This window comes from Suricata suricatta, chromosome 4 (assembly GCF_006229205.1).
Source record: "Suricata suricatta isolate VVHF042 chromosome 4, meerkat_22Aug2017_6uvM2_HiC, whole genome shotgun sequence".
Lineage (NCBI taxonomy): Eukaryota > Metazoa > Chordata > Mammalia > Carnivora > Herpestidae > Suricata > Suricata suricatta.
This window is the reverse complement of record NC_043703.1, coordinates 60,154,233-60,179,620: the sequence shown is the minus strand read 5'-3', so window position 1 is coordinate 60,179,620 and position 25,388 is coordinate 60,154,233. Positions and strand designations below refer to the sequence as shown.

Below are 25,388 nucleotides of genomic sequence, written 5' to 3'. Positions count from 1 at the left end.
TCAATATTACTGGCATTGTTCTAGAGCAACGTAGATCAACATTTTGTAAAGCGCGTCCTTAGTAGGCCCGGCTACTCTGATAACAGCCCCTCCCGCCCAACCCGGGAACCTTTTTTCACCCGCAACCGGAGAGACGACCTGCTGGGCCCGCCCTGCGGAAACGCTCGGAAGGAGAGGTCGGCTCGGTTCGCTGGGGAAGCTGGTAAGCGGTCCCGCCGCCAGGCACGGAGACTCCGGAGCAATCAATAAGCGCGACCGCAGTGGTGGCCTGGGGCCCGTGGAACGGGCGACGCCCTCGCGGGGGGGGGGGCGAGTGGGAGACCCGCTCTGGGCGCTCGGGGATCCACACCCCCGCTCCGCCCCGGGCCTGGGCCGCTCGCCCGCCCGTCCCCTCCCCCCTCCCTCGCAGCCTCGGGCCCTCTAGGCGCCCGGCGGGGCGCAGGTGCTGCGCAGGTGCCCCGCAGGTGGAGGACCGCGAGGTGGCGCCGGTTCTCTCGGAGGAATGATTTGGGCGCGGCTGGCCTGCCTCACGGTGAGGTCGCCGCGCAAAAGCTTCTAAGCTTGAGTCCCAAGGTTTTTCACCTGTCCTTCCATTTCTGGCTATTTGCAAATCACTTTTACTAGTTTTTGATTGGGAGAGGCATGCAGAGGGACTTTGGGACATTCAGAGTATATAAAGGTCTTTTACTGAAATACAGGTGTTAATATTGAGGAATGGGCAAATATGGGCAGAAACGACCAAATAAGTGTCGGTTTTCAGCTAAGAAAAATCAGTGGTTGCCCTTGCTTATCGGTTACTGTCCATTACATAAAATAAAGACCCTGAAGAATAAAGGAATAGAAATCTGGGAAAACTTGGCCTCCTTGTTAAATAGGCTAATACCAAGAGTCAGTTTCAATAGTGGCAAACAACTTTTTTTCTTTCAGCTCCCTAAATACACGAAAACACTTGACTGTTCTAGAAAAGAATCGGTTTTGAACACAGTACATCTAAGTTGGTCAATATGCAGAAATGTCTGGGGCTTCCGGGTCCTTCTATGATACACATGAATCCAAATGACATTTTACAGATCGCTGTACTATGTAGGTTTTGGTTTGTGATTTTGGCTTTATCTGCAGTGCTCTCTTTGCCTCATAATTCTTTGTGGAGTGATTTTAAAACAAAAATGATACTACGAGTAAGCTTTCTAAAAGCTAATTCATTCTAGTGGGTTTTTTTCCTACAGTGAAAAAAATGGCATCTTTCTACAGTTTTAGTAATAGTAATAGCTATTATTTAATAATAATAATAATTGCTGGGTCTCTTCTGTAGTAGGCAAAATGTTAGGAACTTTATATTCATTCTGCTTTACCTCTGAACCGTTCAGCTAGCTGCTTCATCCTAGAAATACAGAAAGGGACCTTGAAGTTCAAAAGTTCTGCTTATCTCTTCTTTTTTTTATTACTAATGTTTATTTTTGAGAGACAGAGACAGAGAGCAAGCGAGGAAGGGGCAGAGAGAAAGGGAAGGGCAGAGAGGGAGGGAGACACAGGATCAGAAACAGGCTTCAGGCTGTGAACTGTCAGCACAGAGCCCCATGTGGGGCTCCAACTCACCAGCCCTGAGATCATGACCAGAGTTGAAATTTAACCGACTGAGCCACACAGGTTCCCCTCTGGTCTCTTCTCTATTTCAGGTATCCCCACTCAACAGGTCCTAAAATGAACATGTCTCCCTTTACCAGGTCTCTCCCTGCCCCTGCCACACTCCCGCTGACAGAAACACACGTATGCAACCACTGTGGTTTTCCTTTCCTTCAGGGAACGGAGTCATTCACACAGTTCATACCAGAAACCTGCGAGTCCGCCTCGTCCTTTCTCCCAGCTTGTTCCCCATAAATCTGTTGCCAAAACCCTTGCCACTTCTTTCTGCATTCTTCCTTTTTGTTTCATCTCCGTTGCCACCACCCTATTCTACTCCATCATCATTTTTATTTTTATTTTATTTTATTGCCTTTTCTATTCTTGGAGTCCCACTCCAACCCTCCTGTCCCCTTCCCTGTGCGGTCCATTTGCTCTGCAGCCAGAGTGAGTGAGTTTTCTAATGTGCTCTCGATTAAAATCCTTCAGAGATGGCACATTAATTACCCCAAAGATAAAATCCAGCAACCTGAGCTTGGCTTAGCTTCGTACAAGGCCCTGTCTGCCTTCCCAGTCTGTTACAGTTCTCTTTCACTTCCTTGCACTGAACACAGTCTCTGTTGCTCTTAAAACATGGCAACCCCTCTGCCTACATCACTCTTCTCTTTTCCTGGCTAACTTCCATTCATCCTTCAGACTTCAGTTAAATACCATTTTCCTAACACCTCTGGATATTTCTGCCTTGTGCCAGCAGAACTCTTTCTGAGAGACTCAGCACCCTACCCTTGTGGAGGTCGGTGACTGTGGTGGCAGGACCATGAGAGATCAACGTGCAGTGCTGTCAGACTGCATCTGGCATTGAAGTACACTTGACCCTTCAACAAAACAGTTTGAATTGCCTGGGTTCACTTATGTGTGGATTTTTTGATAAATGCAGTACAGCTCTGTAAATGTACTTTTAAAGTTTATTTATTCTGAAAGAGCGAGCAAGCAAGCGTGATTGAAGGAGGAGCAGAGAGAGAGAGGGAAAGAGAAAATCCCAGGTACGCCATCAGTGTGGAGCCCAGTATGGGGCTCCATGTGGGGCTCGAACTCAGAAACCCTGAGATCATGACTGGAACTGAAATCAAGTCGCTTAACTGACTGAGCCACCCAGGTGCCCCTGTAAATGTTTTTTAAATTCAGGATTTATTAAAGCTGGCGTTAGGGCTCTACCTGTTCAACGAATAAAGGAATAAATTGCTGTGGGCCTGTTATGGTGATTAAAGCTATTTGAATTGATTCTGCCATTTGAAAGTACATTTTTTCTGTTTTGAATACAGGTTGGGAAAAGCGAGTGGAGGGGCTGTGTGGTGCCTCAGCATGGATGGCTACGCAGTCCTGAGAGTGATCGGAGAGGGCTCCTTCGGCAGAGCCCTTTTGGTTCAGCAAGAGAACAGTAAGCAGATGTTTGCCATGAAGGAGATAAGGCTTCCCAAGGTACCTCCTGAAGCAGCTAGCTCATGGTGCAGGTGTACATGCAACTTGTCCAGGGCAACAGGTTCTTGAGATTTAACATGGAATTGCGTTTGCGAGCAAAAGATGTAATGGGTTTATACATTAGGTTTACAAGGTCCTGATGTATATATATATTTTAAGTTGTATTTATTTAAGTAATGTCTACACCCAATGGGGGGCTCAAACTCATGATCCCAAGATCAAGCATTGGATGCACTTTTGATGGAGCCAGGCTGTATTGATATATTTTATATGGACTTTCGGATATTGTAATTAACAGTAAGGGAGAAAAATAGTCTAGGTGGTGATTGCTGTTTATTTTATCTCCATGAATAATTTGTAATAATCTCCAGTTCTGCATACCTAAGAGGGTAGGAATCTTTGCCAGCAGCAGCTCAGGTGCCAGATTAATGAAAATGGGCATAAAAATACAATGAAGGGCAAAAATCGAAAATGCTAACCTTGGTCTCAGGGAGCCTATTCTGTGGCTCAGTTTTGGGTTTTGTTTCCTTGTAAGACGAGGAAGGTGCTGACTTACCAGTGTGTATTAGAGTTGTCATGGAAAAGCATCTGTGCCGTGGAGGCTGCTTGATAATGTCTTGATCAATCTTTTAAAAATATATTTTAGGGGCACCTGGGTGGCTCAGTCAGTTAAGCGTCCGGCTTCGGCTCAGGTCATGATCTCACGGTTCGTGGGTTCAAGCCCTGCATCGGGCTCTGTGCTGACAGCTAGCTCAGAGCCTGGAGCCTGCTTCAGATTCTGTGTCTCCCTCTCTCTCTGACCCTCCCTGCTCATGCTGTCTCTCTCTGTCTCTCAAAAATAAATAAGAAAAAAAATTAAAACAATATATTTTAATAAAATTCTCAGAACTGTATTTCCCACTGCGGTCTTGACCTCATTTAGTGATTTTCAGGCGGGCTTCGAAGTCACCTGAAGGTTAAAACCCAGATTGCTGGGCCCCAGCTTCTGGCTGAGTAGGTCCTGGTGGGCCTGTGCATTTGCATTTTTAAGGAGCTCCTAGTGGGTGGCCGGTGCTCTGAGAACCCAAGTGCTAGGATGCAGTCAAGGGCAGTTTCTACACAGAAAGATGTAAGTCATTCAGGATTCTGTCCTCAGAGAGCAGGTGAGGGGACAAAGAGCTTTGGAAGCTTCTTTTGCACATCATGTCCTTCCATCCTTCCTGCGGGGACGTGTCCGTCTCCTTTCTCATCTAGGCCCGTGGTCTGGAAACGTGATGCAGACAGTAAAACACACAGCCCCCAGGTTTCCTTTCAGGACATACTATTGTTAATGGCATCCTGGCTCCCAAAATCATTTATGCTTAGACCCATGTTAAAAAAAATTTTTAATGTCCATTTATTTTTGAGAGAGAGACACACACACACACACACACACACACACACACACAGAGCACAAGTGGGGAAGGGGCAGAGAAAAAGGGAGACACAGAATCCAAAGCAGGCTCCAGGCTCTGGGCTGTCAGCGCAGAGCCCAAGGAGGACTCAAACCCACCAACTGTGAGGTCATGACCTGACCTAATGATGGAGCCACCCAGGCATCCCTCTTAGGCTCCTGTTAAAACTGGTTTACATTCTACACTTCTAAGGATATTAGGCGTCAGCTTACGCATGCAAAATATAGCCATAATTGAAAATCACCACAGTTTCTCTTAGAGTTTGATAAACGTTAAGTTGGGTCAGAGTGCAATGCTATAAAACTGCATCTAGCATTGAAGTATACAGACCACACCTGGTCCTTGAACAACACGGGCTTGAACAGCACGGGTCCGCTTGTAAGGATGTTTTTGATAAATACAGTCCAGTATCAATGTATTTTTTTGTCTCTTGTGACTTTCTTAATAACATTTTCCTTTCTTTAGCTTACTTTATTGTAAGAATACAGTATATAACACATGAAACATACAACATATATGTTAACTGTGCATGTTTTTGGCAAGGCTATCAGTAGTTACATTTTTGGGGAGTCAAACGTCCCATGTGGATTTTCACCTGTATGGGGGCCATTGCCCCTGACCCCCGTGTGGTTCAGGGGTTAACTATATACTGTATTGTTGTAAAGGTATCTATTTTAAAATGAAGTATTACATTTATGCTGTTTAAAATCTTTTTCCAGTCTTTCTCTGGTACACAGAATTCTAGGAAGGAAGCTGTTCTGTTAGCCACAATGAAACACCCCAATATTGTTGCTTTTAAAGAATCGTTTGAAGGTAAATATGAATTCCCCCAAATGCATGCGGTGTGGAATTTGATTTATGGCCACCAGGTTTCCTAAAGAGTCTTCTTTTTTTTTAGCTGAAGGACACCTATATATTGTGATGGAATATTGTGACGGAGGGGACCTAATGCAGAAGATTAAGCATCAGAAAGGAAAATTATTTCCTGAAGATATGGTAAAAGACCGACTTACATAGTTTCTCTCAAGGTTTAGAAGCAAACTTTCCTTGTAAAATCTGTAGAAGTTCAAATGAAGGCATTGTACCTGTGATTACCTGATCCACTTATTAGAAACAGCTTATTTCCATATCAGTGCTGCAGTTATGTGTTCAAGATCCGGCTGCCTGAGATATTTTTAGGAAGTTAAATAGATATGTTGATAAAATATCAACATTAAAAAAATACATATATTTTTTTTAGTTTAAAGAGAGTGATTACAAGCAAGGGAGGGGAAGAGGGAGAGAGAGAGAATTTTAGGCAGGCTCCACACTCATATCAAGAAATAAAACTTCTGTGTTTAGAAGAATTTCAAAGTTGTTTGAGTCATATTGTCATATATAAATTACCATTGTGTTGTATTGAAATTTTAGAAGGTGAATGGATTTATTTTGCATTACAGGATCATCCAGAGAATGAAGCATAAATTCCTTTTTCTTGAGAGTACCTATTCTCACTCTTTTTCCTTTTATAGCTTAGTGCATTCTCTTGTCTAGTACTTCCTACCTTTTTAATGGAAACTTGTGTAACAAATACTATTGAAATGAATTGACTAAGGAAAATATTTAACCAAACAACCTTAGTGAGATTTAGTTTGATTTTGGGCATAATGCATGTTATGAAGGTAAATATTTTTCATTTAGAAGTTGTGATATTAAAAATATGGGTTCCAGAGAAGGAGGTCAACCTTGACGTCAAAGGAATGAATCTCCATAGCAGAAAAGAAAAAGAAAATCAGGGCACCTGGGTAGCTCAGTTGGTTAAGCATCCGACTTCTGTTCAGGTCATGATCTCACGGCTGGCAAGTTCGGCTGGTGAGTTTGAGCCCCACATGGGGCTCTGTGCTGACAGCTCAGAGCTTGGAGCCTGCTTTGGATTCTGTGCCTCCAGCTCTCTCTGACCCTCCCCCACTTGCACTCTGTCTCTCTCTCTCTTAGAAATAAATAAACATTTAAAAAACATTAAAAAAAAAGAAAAAATAAATCAGTCTGACATTTAAAAATAGGCCCCCTAGGCATCTCGAAATTTTGACTACTATTGACTGGGGATTTATGAGCAGAAAATGCTGACCTCACAGGATTGTTGACAATGGAATGAAATTTTTTAATGTTAAGTTACGCACATTCTGATGAAGAAAATGAAAATCTGACATAATAATTACAAAAATTCGTAGTGTATTTATTCCTTAGTGGTGAACTATCATTCTGTATTTAAGAAATACTTTTATTTGGTCAAATTCAAGAAAACCATAGTGAGAGTTTTATTGAACTAAGTTGTTATTTAGATCATATGTAAGATGACGAAACATGGGTTTCAGAGTTTTTCTGAATCTTAGTTGAACTATGTAATTTTTAGGAATTCTGTATTTACATTACAGAAAACACAGGTCTGCTAAGGCCTACAGCTGATTCTTTGAGATTCGGGGTTAACACGAACCAGTTGGTTCATTCCTGCAATTACTGCGTCCTTTGTTCTTCCAGATACTTACTTGGTTTACACAAATGTGCCTTGGAGTAAATCACATTCACAGGAAACGTGTGTTGCACAGAGATATCAAGTCCAAGGTAAGCGGAATACCTTGTGGGGCCTAGAAGCAAAAACAGAAACAAAAACTATTCCACTCAGCTTTTTTTCTGTGTTATTCTGCTTCCTTCTGGGACATTTTTAGTTAGCTTAGAGCTTAGAAATATTTGTCAACCTAACGTTTATACGAGCCAAGTAAGGTACTACCTGAGAGCAATGGTGAAATCGCTTTAGTAGTATATGTTAATATGTTCCACACTCTCTTTGCGACTGCTTACTACAATGGAAAATGACACGGACCTGGACCTGCCCCAGGGGTCACCCTGCCTCAGGCTCCCAGGCGGTCCATCAGGGTCTGCTGACACAATCTTATGCTCACTTGTTGGATTCTAAGCAGGGATCCTGAATTCCCAAGCAGCGGAATATGTAGCTGTGAAGGGGGTATCTGGTCCGTTTGTGTTCCCCTCAGGGACTCGGCTGTCAGCGTGTCTCCCCTTACTCTGTGGTCAGTGGGCTTTGAAAGACAGCTTCTCCGGAGATCTCTGCTTCTGTGTGAATGATGGAAGACATAATCTGAGCTCTTCTTTTTTAATGCAGAATATCTTCCTCACCCAAAATGGAAAAGTAAAACTGGGAGATTTTGGATCTGCCCGTCTTCTCTCCAGGCATGTACTTCTATTCTGTGGCAGTGACAGCAATCTAAACATCTGTTCTTCAGGAATGCCCTGTAATCATTCTTTGCCTTTTTGTGGTTTCAGTCCTATGGCATTTGCTTGTACATATGTGGGAACACCTTACTATGTGCCCCCAGAAATTTGGGAAAACATGCCTTATAACAATAAAAGGTAAGTAATGCACTTAATTTGATGCAAGCATCACTGCTTGGCAACAGGCACTGGAGCCTTTCAGCGAAGTTTGGTTTTTAAAAATACATATTTGAAAGCATTGTAGAATGCCCAGGCTTCTAGGTGAAAGTCATAGTTTCCCAGTGATTTTCATCAGAGCTGAAAGGAGCCAAAGGTAAATGCTGAAGGAAAGGCTAGTCATGTCTGGAGACCATGTGAATGATAACACTGCTTCTCACAACTCTGCTGCTCCCGCTTTTAAAAACCCCCAAGCACAGGTTACAACCTGACCATTGACATCAGAATGTCTGGGGGTGGGAAGCAGGCATCGGTAGTTTTCCCGGATCACTAGATGATTCCAATGTGCAGCGGGATTTGGGAACCGCTGGGTTATGTCAGTGAGTTAATGTTACAGGACTGGATAATAAGCACTTGACTGATTGGTTAGTTAATTATCAGGGAGAATATTAAGGCCTTATGATTTAAAAGATAATCTTTTTCTGAATACAAGTAACACGTGCCCGTGGATGGAGTGGATGAGCAGGGAGAATATTGGAAATATAGAGATCTACAAGAAAGGTTATGGCTGTTACCACTCTTTCCCTGCTACTAATAACATTTGGGTGTTTTTTCCATCCATTCACTTTCCCTGCTAAACCCAGTTTATGTACTCTATATACAACTTGGCTCCTTTTTTTTTTTTTGCATTATATCACATTCATTTCACCACGTATTTAAACTCTTCATAAATATTGTTGGTCTAATGATATATTTCCAATTTTCAGCATCACAAACAGTATTGTGATTAATACACCTGTTGTGCATAAAGATAGGTCATTATTCTCTATCACAGTTCTGGCATGAATTCCTAGAAGTAGAAACACCCAAAGGCTCTTGTTACCTTCTATGGAGTTGATTTCTGGGAAGGTATGATAATCCTGACTGAATAGGTTCCTTTAAGAGTAAAATTGAGTGAACTTGGAATAGAACAGCTGTCAAGATACTTAATGGGGATAACTGGGGAAATCTGAGTTTGGACAAATATTCCATAATATTACTGAATTAAGGTTACATTTCTTGGATCATGGTTTTGTGTTTATGAGGGAGAGTATCTGTGCTCTTAGGAGATACATGCTGACGTGCCCAGGGGTGAAGGCTTTGAGGTCGCAGTCTCTTCTTCAGGAGGTTCAGATTTATGTGGAAGAGGGCCATGGCTTGCAAACGCGGCGAATGTGAACAGCTGGGGATCTAAAAAACCATGTGGGCATTTACTTTTCTGTACGTTTGAAATTTAAAAAAAATCAAAAGTTGGGGTAAATGGTTGATCAGAGCCATTAGTTAAAAGGCAAAGAATATCACATAGAAAAAGTCTGGGGGCATGACGACCAGGCGTGAGAGGGTGTCGGAAGAGGGGAAGCTCAGTATGCAGAAGGGTGGGCATGGGGGGCACACTGGAGAACTCTTTTCTGATTTTTGAAGAATTGTTTTGTGGAGGAGTAAGTCGGCTTGTTCTCTTTGTTTAGGAACGTAGAGCTAACATGTGGGGGGGAGTGGTGAGGGTTCCCAGGTAACACAAAGTTTAGCTTCTGATAAGGAAGACGGCTGTCCCCTAGAGCCAGCCAGCAGGGATGGCCTGTGCCCCAGGTAGCACACTGGGCCGCAGGGCCTTGGGTTGTGCGCAGGTGTGAGTGGGAGCTGCACTGCGTGACTTCCAAAGTCCTTCCTCCAGCTGTGCTAGTCTGAGTCCTTAGATCCACCCTCTTGTACCTTATGCTACTGAAATCATACCAGGACCACCCTGATTTGGAGGGGTAGGTGCTGTGGAGCAGAAAGTTATATTGTGAACATCCCTGTTAGTAACTATCTAAGTGTTAGACCAAAGTTACCACATATTTTTTAAATTTTTTATTGTTTTATCATGTGTTTTATTTTAATAGCTGGGAATTACTTGGGATATTTATTCTTATTTGTTTATATTTCATATAGTCGCTCATAACCCATTTGTCATTACGTTGCTTCTTTATGCTTCTAGTGACATCTGGTCCTTGGGATGCATTCTGTATGAGCTCTGTACCCTTAAGCATCCAGTAAGTATGGTGTGCAAAGTGGAAAATCTGGCCACGCCCTCAGGAATGTACCAGATACCACTTGGCAGTCTGCTTCCCTAGGGTGATGTAGGAGTGCTGACCGCATGGACTCCATCTTTGGCCTTCCATCTTGTTCCTCCCTCTGGCTCACAGCTGGTACCACTTTAGATAACTGCCTTGTGGCCTCACCACCATGCCCCTCACTCCATAAAAGCTGGGGTTAAGATCTGCATAGCTGTGGAGAGGGGTGGAGAGCGGGGGCGGAGAATGGTTGTGTAGTGCCTGGATCCGCCTCCCGACTCACCGCCCGCCCATGGCCCATGGCTGGGCTGTGACTTACCCGCATCAAACTCTGTGTAAATGACTTGCTTCGTTTTTTTGGTAGTAAAATACCTTCTCAGTCTGGAGGATACATTACTGACCCTCCTCCAGCTTCTAACAGGTGAATTCATACACAGGTTTTCATTCCATTGCTATCACCTTTGTCTTGAGCCCCTTTTGTAGCATATACTAAAAGGAAATTTCCATTATTTAGTTTTTGTGGTTTTATATTTAGCTTGCCTGCTTGCCTGCCTTCTTTCCTTCCTTCCTTCCTTTTGCTGCTGTTCTCAATTTTTTTATGTTGATAAAATATATATAACATAAAAGTTACCATTTTAACCACTTTAAGTGGCATTGATTACTTCACAATATTGTGTAATCATCACTACCACCTATTTGCAAAACTTTTCCGTGGTCCCAAACAAGAAACTCTGTACCCGTTAAACGATGACTTCTCATCCCTGTCCCTCCTCGTCAGCCCCTGGTAACCGCTCATCCACTTTCTGTCTCCATAAATTTGCATATTCCAGATATTTCATGTAAGTGACATTACACACTACTTTTCCTTTTGTGTCAGAATTTCCTTTCTATAATTGAATATTCCATTGTGTGTTTATACCACCTTTTGCTTATCCATTCATCTGTTGTTGGACATTTGGGTTTTCACCTTTTGGCTATTGTGAAAAAAATTATTTTTGTATTTATTTTTTCAAGATATTTTAAGAAACAGTTTAGCAAAAAAGAGGTTAAATAGCTTTCTCTACTTAATTAGCACTTATTTATTACACAGAACTAACAATACCATTCCCTATTAGGTATTAACCTTGAGTAGTAATGAAATCTGTCCTTGGGCATAGATTGAAACATGGCTCTAACCAAGCATTTTTTAATTTTTAATTTTTTAATTTTAATTGAAACATGGTTGACATAGAGTCTTATATTAGTTTCAGATGGACAACATAGTGATCCAACAGTTCTGTACATTACAAAATGCTCACTGTACCTGTAGTTACCATCTGCCACTGCACAAACTTAGTACAGTATCACCAACTATATGCCCTATGCTGTACTTCTCATTCCTGTGACTTATTTATTTCATACCTGGGGATCTGTGGCTCTTAGTCCCCCTCACCTATTTCACCTGTCCCCATCCCCCTCTACCAAGCATCTTTACAGACGTGCTTGAGAACCTATGAGAGTGAATGATGGGGAAAAAGCCTTCGCCACCACTAGGCATGTGCTATTAAGAGGCTGTCTTCCTTGGATATTTGTGGTGTATTAACACCATCTGCATAATTACAACAGTTTGGGAAACCTTAAAAAAATGGTGATGTCTGGGCCTCTGCCAGAGTAATTGAATTAAAATCCTTGAGTGTGTCTTGGACAGTAGTAGTTTTAAAACAGATCATTCTAATGTGTAGCTCAAGTGGAAAACCACTGTTGTATACAAATAAAATTATTTTTAGTTATTTACTTTAAAAAATTTTTTTAACGTTTTACTTATTTTTGAGAGAGAGAGAGACAGCGTGAGCAGGGGAGGGTCAGAAAGAGAGGGAGACACAGAATCTGAAGCAGGCTCCAGGCTCTGAGCTAGCTGTCAGCACAGAGGCTGACATGGGGCTTGAACCCACAAACCATGAGATCATGACCTGAGCTGAAGCCAGATGCTCAGCCTGACTAAGCCACCCAGGTACCCCAGATAAAATTATTTTTAAAATATCAGTATCTTACTTATGATTATATTCTTTATTCCCCCAATTTTGTCTCTTTGTTTTGGTAAACTTTCATATACATGTTTGTATTTTTTTTCTAGCAAGAGTAAGAACTCAGGATTGTAAGGCCCTAATATTTGACAGTTTGTTTGCTCATCTGCTTTGAGGCAAAAGTAGTTCTCAAACCTTTCGGAAAGGCAGAAACCTGGTATAACAGTTCCAAAGCCTAAGACAAAGCAGATTCACTCTTATTTTTTACTATCGGAATTTGTCCCTGGTAGTATGTTGATTTTGTTTTCCTTTTCCCTATCTGCACTTGTATATTTCATCAATAGGGTAGTGCCCTTCCCAGGCAGAATGCCAACATGTTTGTGCATGAGTATTACCAGGGCTAACTAACCTCTAATCTTCATTCCAATGTTTATCATGCAGTGGAGAGTTTTTAAATGTTATTCTGACATGTCATTTTGTATCCCATTCTATTGCTTATCAAATTTTAATAGCTACTTTGATGGTGTGAAAGGTAAAAGGGATTTGGCAGTAAAGTTTAAAGCTGGAAAGGTGTAGAGTGCGATTCTCAAACTGGGAGGCCTGGGGTGTTCTGAGGTTCAAAGGGATGCTACACTTATCATAAGGCTGTTAGTACTGTTGCCTTCTTAAGCTACATGTATGCATTACTTCGATTTTTAAAATATGTTAAAAATGTGTATCTGCAAACACATTGATTGTGAGTGAGAGAATACCCAAGGACTGTCTCTAGGTGGGGAGGTTTTGCACGATTTATGCTCACCTTTTTTCTGAGCCCACCCTGAGATTTCGAATAGTACTTTAAGGACCCCCAGGCCCCCGCACCCCTCCAGGAGGAAAAATAACCAGGCAGCAGATACATGTATAAAGTTAAAATGATTCATAAGAATTCAGCTGAGCTGATGATTCCTTGCTTCTGCTCTTCCCTTGTGTCTGCTCTTAGTTTCAGGCAAATAGCTGGAAAAATCTTATTCTCAAAATATGTCAAGGGTCCCTGAGGCCACTGCCACCTCAGTACTCCAGTGAGCTGCAGCATCTGATCAGGCAGATGTTCAAAAGGGACCCCTCACAGCGCCCTTCTGCTACAACACTTCTCTCTAGAGGCTCCTTGGCTCGACTGGTCCACAAGTGCTTACCCCCAGAGGTATGACACACATTGGGTCGACTGTGAGCAGTTTTTGAGGGTGGTAAAATGGTTCGTTATCTTTTAAACACACCAACATGTTGTACATGCTTGTAAAGATTCAAATTAATGCAGAAGCGTATTTAAAAAACACGTGGTTCCTTTCCTTTCTTCCCTTCCTTCCATCATGCTGATCCCTGAGAATAATCATAGGGAGGATTTGTGTAAGCTTTCAGTCTTTTTCTAGACCCATAGAAATATCTACTTGTGTGCGTAAATGATACGTATTTTCTAAATGGCATTTTTCCTTATCTGTTTTTACTTTTTTTCTTAAAATTTTTTAAAATGTTTATTTTGGAGAGACAGAGTGAGTGGGAGAGGGCAGAGAGAGAGAGAGAGAGAGAGAGAGAGAGAGAGAGAGAGAAACACAGAATCCAAAGCAGGTTCCAGGCTCTGAGCTGCCAGCACAGAGCTTGATGCGGGGCTTGAGCTCACGAGTGTGATACCATGACCTGAGCCAAACTCAGACGCTAACTGACTGAGCCACCCACGCGCCCAGCATTTTTACTTTTCAACTGTAAATATAATCATGGGAAGAATGTTGATAATTAAATGACATTATGGCAGTGTTTCTGGAAAACCGTGTTCCACATCTTTAAATTCTCTACTTTAAATTTTCAGATCATCACAGAATATGGTGAGCAGGTATTAGAAGAAACCAAAAATTCTAGGCATAGTACACCAAGAAGAAAAAGTAAGAATTTTGGAAAGCTTATTTTTTGCTAAGTGTTCTTTTAAAATTTAGTATAACAAAAAAAATATGATTTTCAAGTTACTAGAGACAATTTCAGAGATACTCCTGAAAATCAAAATGTTCTTATTGCTATTTCTGATGTAATTGTGTACTGAGTCTTATATATTTAGTTTGCTAGGAATCAAAAAGCCTAGTTTGGAGATTTTAGCGATGTAAAGATTGTTCTCTGTTTCACCCTTAGTGCCATGTTTACTTTGGTCAGGCAGAAGGCTTCTGTGGGCTAGCCTAGGAATCTGACCATGAAAATACAATGTTAATCTTCCAGGAAATTATCCCTAAGTTTCTAAAGAATGATCTGCTAAACAACATTTTAAAAACAGTCTTTACGGAAGTTGGAAGTATCCTCATAATAGCCGCACATAATTTCCATATGTCTTTAGTCAATCTTGAACACATTCCAAATGTAATTTATTGTCTCTTTAGGAGTTGTCATCTCTTAATTTTTTCAAAGCTGTTATTGTACCTTTTTTTTTTTTAATTTTTAAATGTTTTTTATTTATTCTTGAGAGACAGAGAGACAGTGCGAGCAGGGGAGGGTCAGAGAGAGAGGGAGACACAGAATCCAAAGCAGGCTCCAGGCTCTGAGCTAGCTGTCAGCACAGAGCCTGATGTGGGACTCGAACCCACGAACCGTGAGATCATGACCTGAGCCGAAGCTGGCCGCTTAACCAACTGAGCCACCCAGGCGCCCCCTTTTTTTTTTTTTTTTTTTTAACTAAACTCTGTGCTCAACATAGGTTGAACTTATGACTCGGAGATCAAGACTTGTGTGCTGTACCCATTGAGCCAGTCAGGTTCCCCTTTTTGTTCCTTTTTGTTTGTCATCGGTGATTCAGACCTTCCGTCTGATGAGATCCAAGTGAAGATGGTAGATGTGACCAGAATGAGAGGAGAGAAATAGAAGTAGATCATCCAGTCACTGTGGGCACATACTGCAAAATCTCCATTGTTTGGTGCTCATTGTCCTCGTGTTGGATACTCCAAAAGAAACACTCAAAAACGGAATTGTTTTCTGAAAGTTAAACTTTACATGTTATATTTGTAAGAATGTCAATCCTTCCAGTAATGTGAGCCCTTTGGTCTGGTAATTCAGCCTTTTCTCCATTCCTTAGGGGGCGGCCAATTCCCTTTGTTTCAGCAGTTTGCTTTAGTGTTAATTTTACTTTACATACTGATTTGTAGCTTTTGTCCACATCCCAAGGGAATGGCAAATTAGTTTTAGAATGCTGGGCAACAACAACAATAAACAGTCTAAGATAAGTTTCAAGATAGTTTGGCTAAGCGTAGTTTTACAAATTCTTTTTTTTTTTTTTAAGTGTATTTATCTTGAGAGAGAGAATGAGCATGGGAGGGGCAGAGAGACAGGAGGCTAGAGAATCCCAATCAGGCTCTGCACTGTCATCAAGGAGACCAACGCGGGGCTCGAACTCATGAGCCCTGAGACCATGACCGAAATCAAGATTTGGACGCTCAACCGACTGAGCCACCCAAATGCCCCTCGTGTTATGATTTCTAAAAAGATGACTAAAGCGGTGGGGAGGTGCTGCCCTGTCAGATTGTGTCTGGCGGCGTCTGCCCCCGATCAGCAGTCAGCAGCCCGAACAGTACACACTGTGTGAGGCCGGGGGCCGTGTCTGATGTACTCACTGTCTATACCCTGCGCCTGTCGTCACAGATGCTCAATAGCAGTTTTTAAAAATGTGGGATGAATGAGGAACGCGGATGGCAGAGCTCGGCCAGGGAAAATCAGCCACTCTTAACACAGGCAGCTGGAGCCAGCCTTCTCCCTGACCCTGCGAACACTTTGGGAGGGAATAAGCAGTTCCTTTTTTTTCCCCTCAGATTTTTATTTAAATTCTAGTTAGTTAGCATACAGTGTAATAATGGTTTCAGGAGTGGAACTTAGTGATTCATCACTTACATACAACACCCAGTGCTCATCCCAGCAAGTGCCCTCCTTAATTCCCATCACCCATTTTGCCCATCCCCGACCCACCTCCCCTCCAGCAACTCTCTGTTCTCTATAGTTGAGTCTCTTTAAAAATTTTTTTTAAAAGTATTTATTTATATTTGAGAGGGAGACAGAGCGTGAGTGGCAGAGGGGGCAGAGACACAGGGACAGAATCTGAAGCAGCCTCTAGGCTCCAGGCTGTCAGTACAGAGCCTGACATGGGGCTCAGACTCACGAGCAGTAAGATCATGCATGACCTGGGCCAAAGTTGGACGCTCCACAGACTGAGCCACCCAGGCGCCCTGAGTCTCTTTCTTTTTAAAAAAATGTTTATTTTGAGAGAGAGAGAGAGCAAGTAGGGGAGGGGCAGAGAGAGAAGGAGACAAAGAATCCGAAGCAGGCTTCACGTTGCCACCACAGAGCCCCCATGCAGGGCTCGAACTCACTCACCATGACATCATGACCAGAGCTGAAATCAAGAGTCAGATGCTTAACCGACTGAACCACCCAGGTGCCTGGACAGATAAGAGTCTCTTATAGTTTGCCTCCCTCTCTTTTTCTTTTCCCTTCCTATATGTTCATCTGTTTTGTTTCCTAAATTTCACATATGAATGTAGTCATATGGTATTTGTCTTTCTCTGACTGACTTATTGCACTTAGCATAATACTTTTTAGCTCTGTCCAGCATTGCAAATGGCAAGATTTCCTTTTTTTTTTTTTAATGTTTATTTATTTTTGAGAGACAGAGTGAGACAGAGCATGAGCAAGGGAGGGGCATAGAGAGAAGGAGACGCAGAATCCAAAGCAGGCTCCAGGCTCTGAGCTGTCAGCACAGACCCTGTTGCGGGGCTCAAACTCACTAGCCATGAGATCATGACCTGAGCTGAAGTTGGACGCTTAACCAACTGAGCCGCCTAGGCGCCCCACAAATGGCAAGATTTCATTCTTTTTGATATGATTTCATTCTTTTTGATGGCTGAGTAATATTCCATTATATATATACACCACGTCTTTATCCATCAACTGATGAGCATTTGGGCTCTTTTCATAGTTGGCTGATGTAGATAAGGAAGCAACTCTCTTCTTATGAAGGATACCTATTCCACCTGTTAGAAAGCAGGGAAAGCACAGACTGCACAGCTAGCCTGAGCTGAAGATGATAATGACCTTGCAGGTATGCAGAGTATCTTACTCCTAGTGCCTATATGGGCTGGGGTAAGTCATAGGATGCTATCTTTCAGATGTCAACATTAGGAATTAAACCTTACTAATCACCTCTTTTTTCATTACAAAAGCTTGATATCACTATTCAGGCTAATGCTTTGGCCCTTTGACTTTAACAACTTGTCTTCACTTGTCTTTCAAACTTTATGCAAATCACATTAGGAACTTAAAAATGTGAGCCTTTACATGCTTTCTCTTCTGACCTTCTTTTTTCTTTTGTAGCAGACTCCAGCAGAATCAGGATAGCTTTGGAAAGTGAGGCGACCACAATGGTAAGTGCTTTAAAATTATGTTTATGAAACACCTGTCTCCTGGGTACCATCCAGGGCTGTGACCTGTTGTAAGACTGGCACCTGGTCCGCCTTGGCCAGTAGTTTTTCATCCTTTGGCACATGAAGTCGTTGGTGGCTGTTGTCTTGCCCTGCCACTGATCCACTTCAGATCACCGGTCATTGGTTCATTTGCTTTGTTTTTTCTTTTCTTGTTTGCTTTTTTTTTTTTTTGCCCCAAAACCCTGTTTTTTCATTTGAATTCTTGATGACAGGTGGTTTCAACATAGATGTGAGAGAACTTTCTTCTGCTTTCCGTAATGAAAATCTTGTTTTAGTCTGGCTTTGGTTTGTTTTTCACTGTGGCAAAACATATATCACATAGAATTTTACCATTCTAGCCATTAAAAAAAATTTTTTTTTATATACTTTATTTTTGAGACAGAGAGAGACAGCATGCGTGGGGTAGGGGCAGAGAGAGAGAGGGAGACACAGAATCTGAAACAGGCTCCAGGCTCTGAGCTGTCAGCACAGAACCAGATGCGGGGCTCGAACCCATGAACTGGGAGATCATGGCCTGAGCCGAAGTCGGATGCTTAACTGACTGAAGCACGCAGGCGCCCCCCATTCTAGCCATTTTTAAGCATACAGTTCGGCAGCATTAATTACAGTCACAATGTTGTGCAACTATCAACAGGCTCTGTTTCCAGTACTTTTTCATCACTCGTTACTGAAACTCCGCCCATTATACCATAATTCCCCATTCGTCCCTGTCCTATACCGTCCCCCCAGCTCCTGGTGACCTCCATTCTACTTTCTGTCTCTATAAATGTGCCTGTTCTAGATATTTTCTAGGAGTGGAATCATACAATATTTGTCCTTTTGTGTCTGGCTTCTTTTGCTTAGCCTCGTGTTTGTAAAGTTCATCCATGTTATAGGCCGTATCAGAATATTTTCCCTTTTATGGCTCAGTAATACTTAGATCTCTAATTTGATCTTGACATTTTTCTGTTCAGGAACTTTTTGGTGCCTCCCCATTATCCGAGAAAGCAAGTTGACATTTTTCAGCCTGCACTCTAGGTCCTGTTTGTCGTGTTTGCCCTGGGTGGCTGGGTGCTCTTTGAAACAAAAACTGCAGTCAGGTCCTGAGTGGGAGCAGTGGATCCGCTTCCTGGTGTTACCATGCCCAACTCAGTACCTCGTGTCCTACTGATGATTGTTTTATCTTTCCTCAACATTTTAATCAGACTTTTAACTCCAGAAAGAAAAAATGTGGCACTAACAGCAAATTTTTCTACTTACGGAATGTACTAGTAATTAAACTTGTTAATTTGGGATAGAGATTTGGCCATAAATACATAACAGCATCCCACCATTACATTGCCAAATGGAATAGATCCCGCACCTGTACTTTGTTTTTTAATTTGTGTGGGAATATCTATTTTTTCCTCAGCTTGATAGAGGCATAATTTATAAGCAATAAAATTTCCCCATTAGTATAGAGTTTGATGAATTTTGGAAATTTTATACAGTCCTATAACCACCACCGCAATCAGGATCTAGAAATCCCAGCCCCCTAAAAGTTTCCTCAGGGACCTTTGCAGATAGTTGTGGCTCCTGTTGTAGGTGACCACCAGTGTCTTATTTTATTTTGTATTATTTTATTTTATTTTATTTTTTGAGTTTATTTATTTATTTTGAGAGAGAGAGAGAGAGCACAAGTTGGGGAGGGGCAGAGAGATAGAGAGGGAGAGAATCCCACCCATTGGTATGGAGTCCAATGCAGGGCTCAAACCCACGAACCATGAAATCATGACCTGAGCTGAAGTCAGACACTTAACTGAGTCACGCAGGTGCCCCCACTGGAAAAGAACCCACAAGGATTTTCCACCCTGCTGGCTGGGGCGGGACACGACACCCCACCACTGTCATTTTAATACCTACCTGTAGTGGACATTTCCACGTGTTCTTGCAAAATGAAGAGGGGCGAAATGTGTGCAGGATGAAGAAAGAGCCAGAAAGTAAGTCAGTAACGGAAGAGCTGAGGCAGGAAGGAGGACCCGGAAACCGGCAGGATGTGACGGTCGGCAGGCAGAGCTGTGGTGCTGGAGGCCACTGTCTGTGGAACAGTGTGACTGGTAGTGGGAATGGAGCATCAGATTCCCCTCAAGGCTTTTTTTTAAAATATTTTTTTAAGTTTTTTTTTTTTTTTTGAGAGAGAGATGAGAGGGGAGGGACAGAGAGAGGAGAGAGAGAGAGAGAGAGAGAGAGAGAGAGAGAGAGAGAGAATCCCAAGCAGGCTCCAAACTGACAGTGCAGTCTGACGCAGGGCTCGAACTCACAAACCATGAGAGTGAGATCATGACCTAAGCTGAAACCAAGAGTAAGATGCTTAACTGATTGAGCCACCCAGGCACCCCTCCCCCTTTATTAAAGTTTATTTATTTATTTATACAGTGTGAGTGGAGGAGAGGCAGAGAGAGAGAGAGAGAGAGAGAGAGAGAGAGAGAGAGAGAGAGAATCCCAAGCAGGCTCTGTGCTGTCAGCCCCTGGCGTGGGGCTTAAACGCAGTAAACCGCAAGATCTTGACCTGAGCCAAAACCATGAGTCCATGCTTAACTGCCTGAGCCACCCAAGGTGTCCCTCTCAAGGCTTTTAAAACTGCTCATCACCACCACCCAGCCGAGATTCTGACTTCTTTGTCTACTGGGGCTTCTTAGCCATGTGGGGAGAGAAGTTTGAGAACCGCTGTATAGAAATTAGGAATGATGTGCCAGCCACAGCCTACTGGTTAATTTATTCAACAACTCATGGAGGACCTATATGCTGGAAACTGTCTAGGCACCGGATACGTCCTTCTCAAATATATACAGATTTAGTGGCGTCTAGACAGTGCGTTCTTATACTTCATGAAATCAGAAGCTTAGATAATTTAGAAAAATACTGAACATTTTGACTATATATAGCAACTTGATAAAAGATCTCACTTTGGTATTCCAGCATGAAAAACCCAGTACAGAAAACCGTACTGGAAATTTTCATTACTCATTGCTTCTATAAAGACCCCTCAAATACCTCTGTGATTTTGTGTATCCTCTTCCTATTTGCAAAGATCATTATTAATAATTAGTAATGGGTATGACTTTAATATACATAAATAGGTATGTATGTGGTTTTTAACTCACATATGTATGATGTATTTGGCTTCTACATACAGTTATATATGGGGTTCTATAGTTATTAATGTTTTTTAATTCATTAATCTTTATTTAAAATTCAGATAGCTGACTTTGTATACTTTACCTTGTTTGTAGCAATTCAAGCCTTGTTTAATCTTTATTTATAATCTCTTTTAAAGCAAGAGGAAGAACAAGGTAGAAAGTCCAGCCACACTGATTTAGAAAGCATTAACAAAAATTCAGTTGAAAGTGCACTGAGGAGAGTAAATGAAGAGAAAGGTAAGTTATTCAAAATTGAATCATCGTGTGAGGAACTGGGGAATATGGAAGGAATACTAATTTTCACCTTACTTGGCTGTAGGTATCATAAGCAAGTGGACCAGCAGATTTTGTTTGCTTGTCTAGTGACAAGTTATTTAATGGTACAGGAGTATTTTATTACTCATAAAAAAAGAGACTAGTGTTTATTAATAAGAGCCTTTAGAAAAGCAGCATTTGTTGCACTCTCTACCATAGGAACCACGTACAGAAATATGCAACTTCCCAGGGCTTCATTCTCTGCACAGTGTGTAATATATAAATATTTCTTAAAATTCACTTTAATGATTAGCTTTACCTTTGCATTTGGAGGGGGTTTTTTTCATTCCCTTTACTACGCAGACTTAGAAGAATGCTCTTGTGAGTGGAGGTGAGTTTGGAAGAGAACAGAAAGGCTTCTGTACGGTTGTTGGAGTATATGTGTGCATCTCATTGAATAAATAATGTGCTTAGCCATCTTTTTTAACATTTTGAAATCAGATAAATCTGTCCGTCTGAAGAAATCCAGTTCACCAAGTCCTCTCAGGCGACAGTGGGAGAAAAACGTGCCTAACACAGCGCTCATGGCTTTGGAAAATGCAACCATTCTCCCCCCCAGTTTAGGGGCAGGGGATGACAGAGGTCAGTAGTCCAGTCAAATGGTGTAACTATGGAACATTAAAAAAATATTTTTTTAATGTTTATTTATTTGGAGAGAGAGACAGTGTGAGCTGAGGAGAGGCAGAGAGAGAGGGAGACACAGAATCCGAAGCAGGCTCCAGGCTCTGAGCTGTCAGCACAGAGCCTGACGTGGGGCTCAAACCCACAAACTGCAAGATCATGACCTAAGCTGAAGTCAGACGCTCAACTAACTGAGCCACCCAGGTGCCTCATTATAGAACGTTTTCTAATGGTTCAATGGGCTAGACGTTGCTCTTGTCGTTTTTAGTATCACTCTGTAAAAGACTTCTGGTGTCACACATCAAAGCAGTGCTGATGGAGGTGAGTGAAATAGATTTTAGTAGAGAGTAAAATATAATTAACTTAGCTTCAAATATAGTCCAGAAGATAATGCCGAACATCTTTCTTACATGGCTTTAACTGTTACTTTTTCACAACTAGGTGGTTCTGTAATAAAGTACAGTGAAAATAGCACCCGTAAGCAGTGGCTCAGAGAGACTCCAGAAACTTTGATGAACATCCTCAAGAATGCTGATCTTAGCCTGGCGTTTCAGACATACACAATATATAGACCAGGTGACTCAAGTCTATTACGTAACCGTGGAAACCCTTTGATTTTTTTTTTAATGTGGTAAAATATGCATAAACTAAAATTTACCATGTACGCCATTTTTACGTGTGCGGTTCGGGGGCATGAAATACATGTATGCTGTGCAGCCATCACCACCATCTGTCTCTAGAATGTTCCCTATCTTCTGAATCTGAAATTACGTACCCATTAAATAATTCCCCGTTCACCTCTCCCAGAGACTTTGATTTTGAAGTTATAAATGATTTTGTTAAATTATTTTTAATCTTTATTTATTTTGGAGAGAGAGATACATAGAGTGTGAGTTGGGCAGGAACAGAGAGGGAGACACAGAATCCAAAGCAGGCTCCAGTCAGCACAGAGCCCAACTTGGGGCTCAGACCCATGAACTGGGAGTTCATGACCTAAGCCGAAGCCTCACACTTTACTGACTGAGCCACCCAGGCACCCCAAAAGTTATAACTGATTTTAAAGTTATGAAATGATTCATAACATTGTATTTTTTAGGTTTTCTTAAATATATTCTTGAGCTGGAATTAAGATTTCCCATGGAGTTTCATTACTTTTATTTAATTTTTATTTATTAATTTGTAAAATGTTTATTTTTGAGAGAGAGAGGGTGTGATAGCAGGGAGGGGCAGAGAGAGAGGGAGTCAGAGGATCACGGACAGCACAGAGCCAGATGCAGGGCTCCAACTCACAGACCATGAGATCATGATCTGAGCCAAAGTCAGAGGCTTAAACTCAGTCTAATGAACCAGCCAGGTGCCCCTTTATTACTTTTTATTGTTTTTGTTTGTTTGTTTCAACAAAGAGTGGCCTGTTTTTACCATGCAAATACACCACTGCTTTACTGACTTTAGTTCAGACTTCATCGTAGTAAACTTTGAGGCCCTTCAGGATTTCTTTTACTCTGTGCTTTAATTCTGCCATATTGAATAGAGCTCAAGGGAGAGAAATAATTAGGATTTGATTTTTTTATTGTTTCTACGGACATTTTCCCTAAAACTGCACGAAATCACCTTTTATAATACTCTCTTTAGGAATCTAGGCCAAAGCAGTGCATTAAAGGTGTGTCTACGTGTGTGTACATGTGTGTATAGATTTGGTCATTCAATGATTAAGCCACTGTGCTAGGTTAAGCTCTAAGACAAATTATGCCAAACTATGCATGCGGCAAGTCTTGACTGTATTTACTGTAACCAGTTTGGTTGTATTTGTTTATTTGGTCAGTATTTATTGAGTGCCTAACATATTCTAGGTTAAGATTTAAAAAAAGAGTAAAACCCAGTTCCTTCCCTGAAAGCGTGTGGGGGAGTGCAGCACTCACGTGAGCGTGTGGGAGGAGTGTAGGTGAATTGTAGACGTGTGCTCTGATAGGACCACCCCGCAGCGTCACTGGAGCCCTGGGCAGAGGTGGATGCCGAGGTCGGAGGTGTTCAGGAAGGTTCCGGAAGGTTAAGGGTTGTGAATTTTGTTTTAGCAGTTGTAGGCCCTGGAGTTTGTTTCTGGTCCAACAATAAAGGTGTTTATCATTTCAGGAAAGTCACCGTTAGAAACTCTGTCATAGGTCTGTTTCGAAGGGTTTGATAAAGATTTAGCCCACATTTTTGTGTTAGGTTATTGTTGTGTGAGCAAATATCGGAAAGCAGTTGCCATCTAGAAAATTTCTTGAAAGCACATGTGTGGTCTCCATTCCTGAATGTTCTTCCCCACCTTTGGGAAAAGTTGGGGATGGGGAGCTGAAAGGGAAAACAACTGTAATACAACCATCCAAAGGAAACTGTAATAGAGGTTCTTATATTTGGAGGTTTTAAGTGTACTTTTCCAAATTCTTCTTTTGAAGAAAGTACTGTTTGTGAATTTAATGCCCTTCCTGATGCTTCATGGGCCTGTTTTATGCCAGAAATCCTTCTGTGTAATGTGGGGAGAAGAAATACAGGCCTGGCATTGTCCTCAGTTAGCCAGCAGTCTTTTGGTGGATTTTAGTCCTATGTTCACTAAAGAAGTAAAGACTATTAAAATTGGCATAATTTGTTAATATTTCTCTTGAAGAGTCAGAAGAGTTCTTGAAGGGCCCCCTGCATGAAGAATCGGAAGCCCCAGACAGTGTGGATGGAGGCCACGATTCTGTCACTTTGGACCCAGAGAGACTGGAGCCTAGACTGGATGCGGAGGACACGTATGTTGGGATGTCCCAGGATGGTGTTAGTTGGCGCGCGTGATGTAAATTATACCTTAATTTCAGGCCTTGCAAGAATAGGTTATATTACTTGACATCGCAAATGAATATTTATATCCTGATTTTTTGTCTGGGATGGTACTGTGTTACAGGATTATTATAGAATTCTGACAGAGCCATATGCTTATGATCCTTCAGCTTGGACTTACTATTTTTTAATATGTTGCATTTTATTTGCAAATGTTCTAGAAACATGAAAGAAGCAATCCTGTGGAAGGGATGGCAATGTTTTTCTCTGTTCACTTGCCTCATGGAGCTCATTTTTCAAAAATGTAAATATGTGATGGTGGCGTTTTGTTTTGAGCCATCAGAAACAAAATGCTGCGTCCTTAACATGGAGGCTTAATGTCCAAACTATTTCTTCACAGGGATTTTGAGGAGGAGGACGACGCCCCTGACTGGGTGTCTGAACTGAAGCGGCTAGCTGGCTGGCAGGGGGTGTCTGACGGGTGACGCCCAAGGAAGCGCCCCGGCGTCACATGGCATAGATGTTTGAAGTGAGGAGTTCGTGTGTGGATGATATCAGCTCACAGGATGTGTATTTTTCTTTAGACAGAGATTGAAACTGAATATTGAAAACTGTTCCTGATTAGTATCACAAAGTTGAAAATATCTGTTAACATGAGTTTTTGAACTCAGAGAGAAGGTGTGGAAGAATGGCTCTGAGCTTCCGGCTTGTAGTCAGGACACAAGTGGCATGCTGCTTACCGCTTGTGTGATTGTGGGAGATTATTTAACCTCTTTGAGCCCAAAGGCCCACACTTCTAAGATGAGGGTAATAATGCTTTCCTCATGTGGGCCTTCCTGACCACAGACCATGGCAGCAGCCCATAGTGTTATTTCTGCAATTGTTATGATTTGTGTTTAATTGCTGCATAACTCTTTTTACATTTCCTAAAGGTTTGAGAATCAAAATAAATTTAATTAGACCATAA

The 25,388-nt window shown here is 41.9% G+C and overlaps 1 protein-coding gene across 4 annotated transcripts; it reads left to right on the top strand.

The window, feature by feature from the left end:
* The first annotated feature begins 161 nt into the window (after window positions 1–161).
* On the top strand, window positions 162–25,388 carry NEK3 (NIMA related kinase 3). Of its 4 annotated transcripts, none has more exons than XM_029936825.1 (16): window positions 162–202; window positions 2,943–3,099; window positions 5,252–5,345; window positions 5,431–5,528; window positions 7,050–7,133; window positions 7,690–7,757; window positions 7,851–7,937; window positions 9,970–10,024; window positions 13,028–13,228; window positions 13,889–13,961; window positions 17,422–17,468; window positions 20,824–20,923; window positions 21,443–21,583; window positions 22,064–22,198; window positions 24,267–24,393; window positions 24,822–25,388. In XM_029936825.1, the coding sequence occupies exons 2-16, from the start codon at window positions 2,983–2,985 to the stop codon at window positions 24,904–24,906; spliced, it is 1,512 nt and encodes a 503-aa protein (XP_029792685.1). In that variant the 5' UTR covers window positions 162–202; window positions 2,943–2,982; the 3' UTR covers window positions 24,907–25,388. The 4 variants fall into 4 exon arrangements, with proteins under 4 accessions (XP_029792685.1, XP_029792683.1, XP_029792684.1 ...); XM_029936823.1 differs by having other exon boundaries at window positions 17,419–17,468; XM_029936824.1 differs by lacking the exon at window positions 162–202 and adding an exon at window positions 223–532 and having other exon boundaries at window positions 17,419–17,468.

Bases quoted from the DNA above. Each gene is read 5' to 3' on its own strand.
- NEK3 (XM_029936823.1), top strand. From the start codon at position 2,983: ATGGATGGCTACGCAGTCCTGAGAGTGATCGGAGAGGGCTCCTTCGGC. The intron at 21,584-22,063 runs GTCAGTAGTCCA...TTTCACAACTAG, and splicing joins AGGGGCAGGGGATGACAGAG to GTGGTTCTGTAATAAAGTAC. The intron at 24,394-24,821 runs GTATGTTGGGAT...ATTTCTTCACAG, and splicing joins AGACTGGATGCGGAGGACAC to GGATTTTGAGGAGGAGGACG.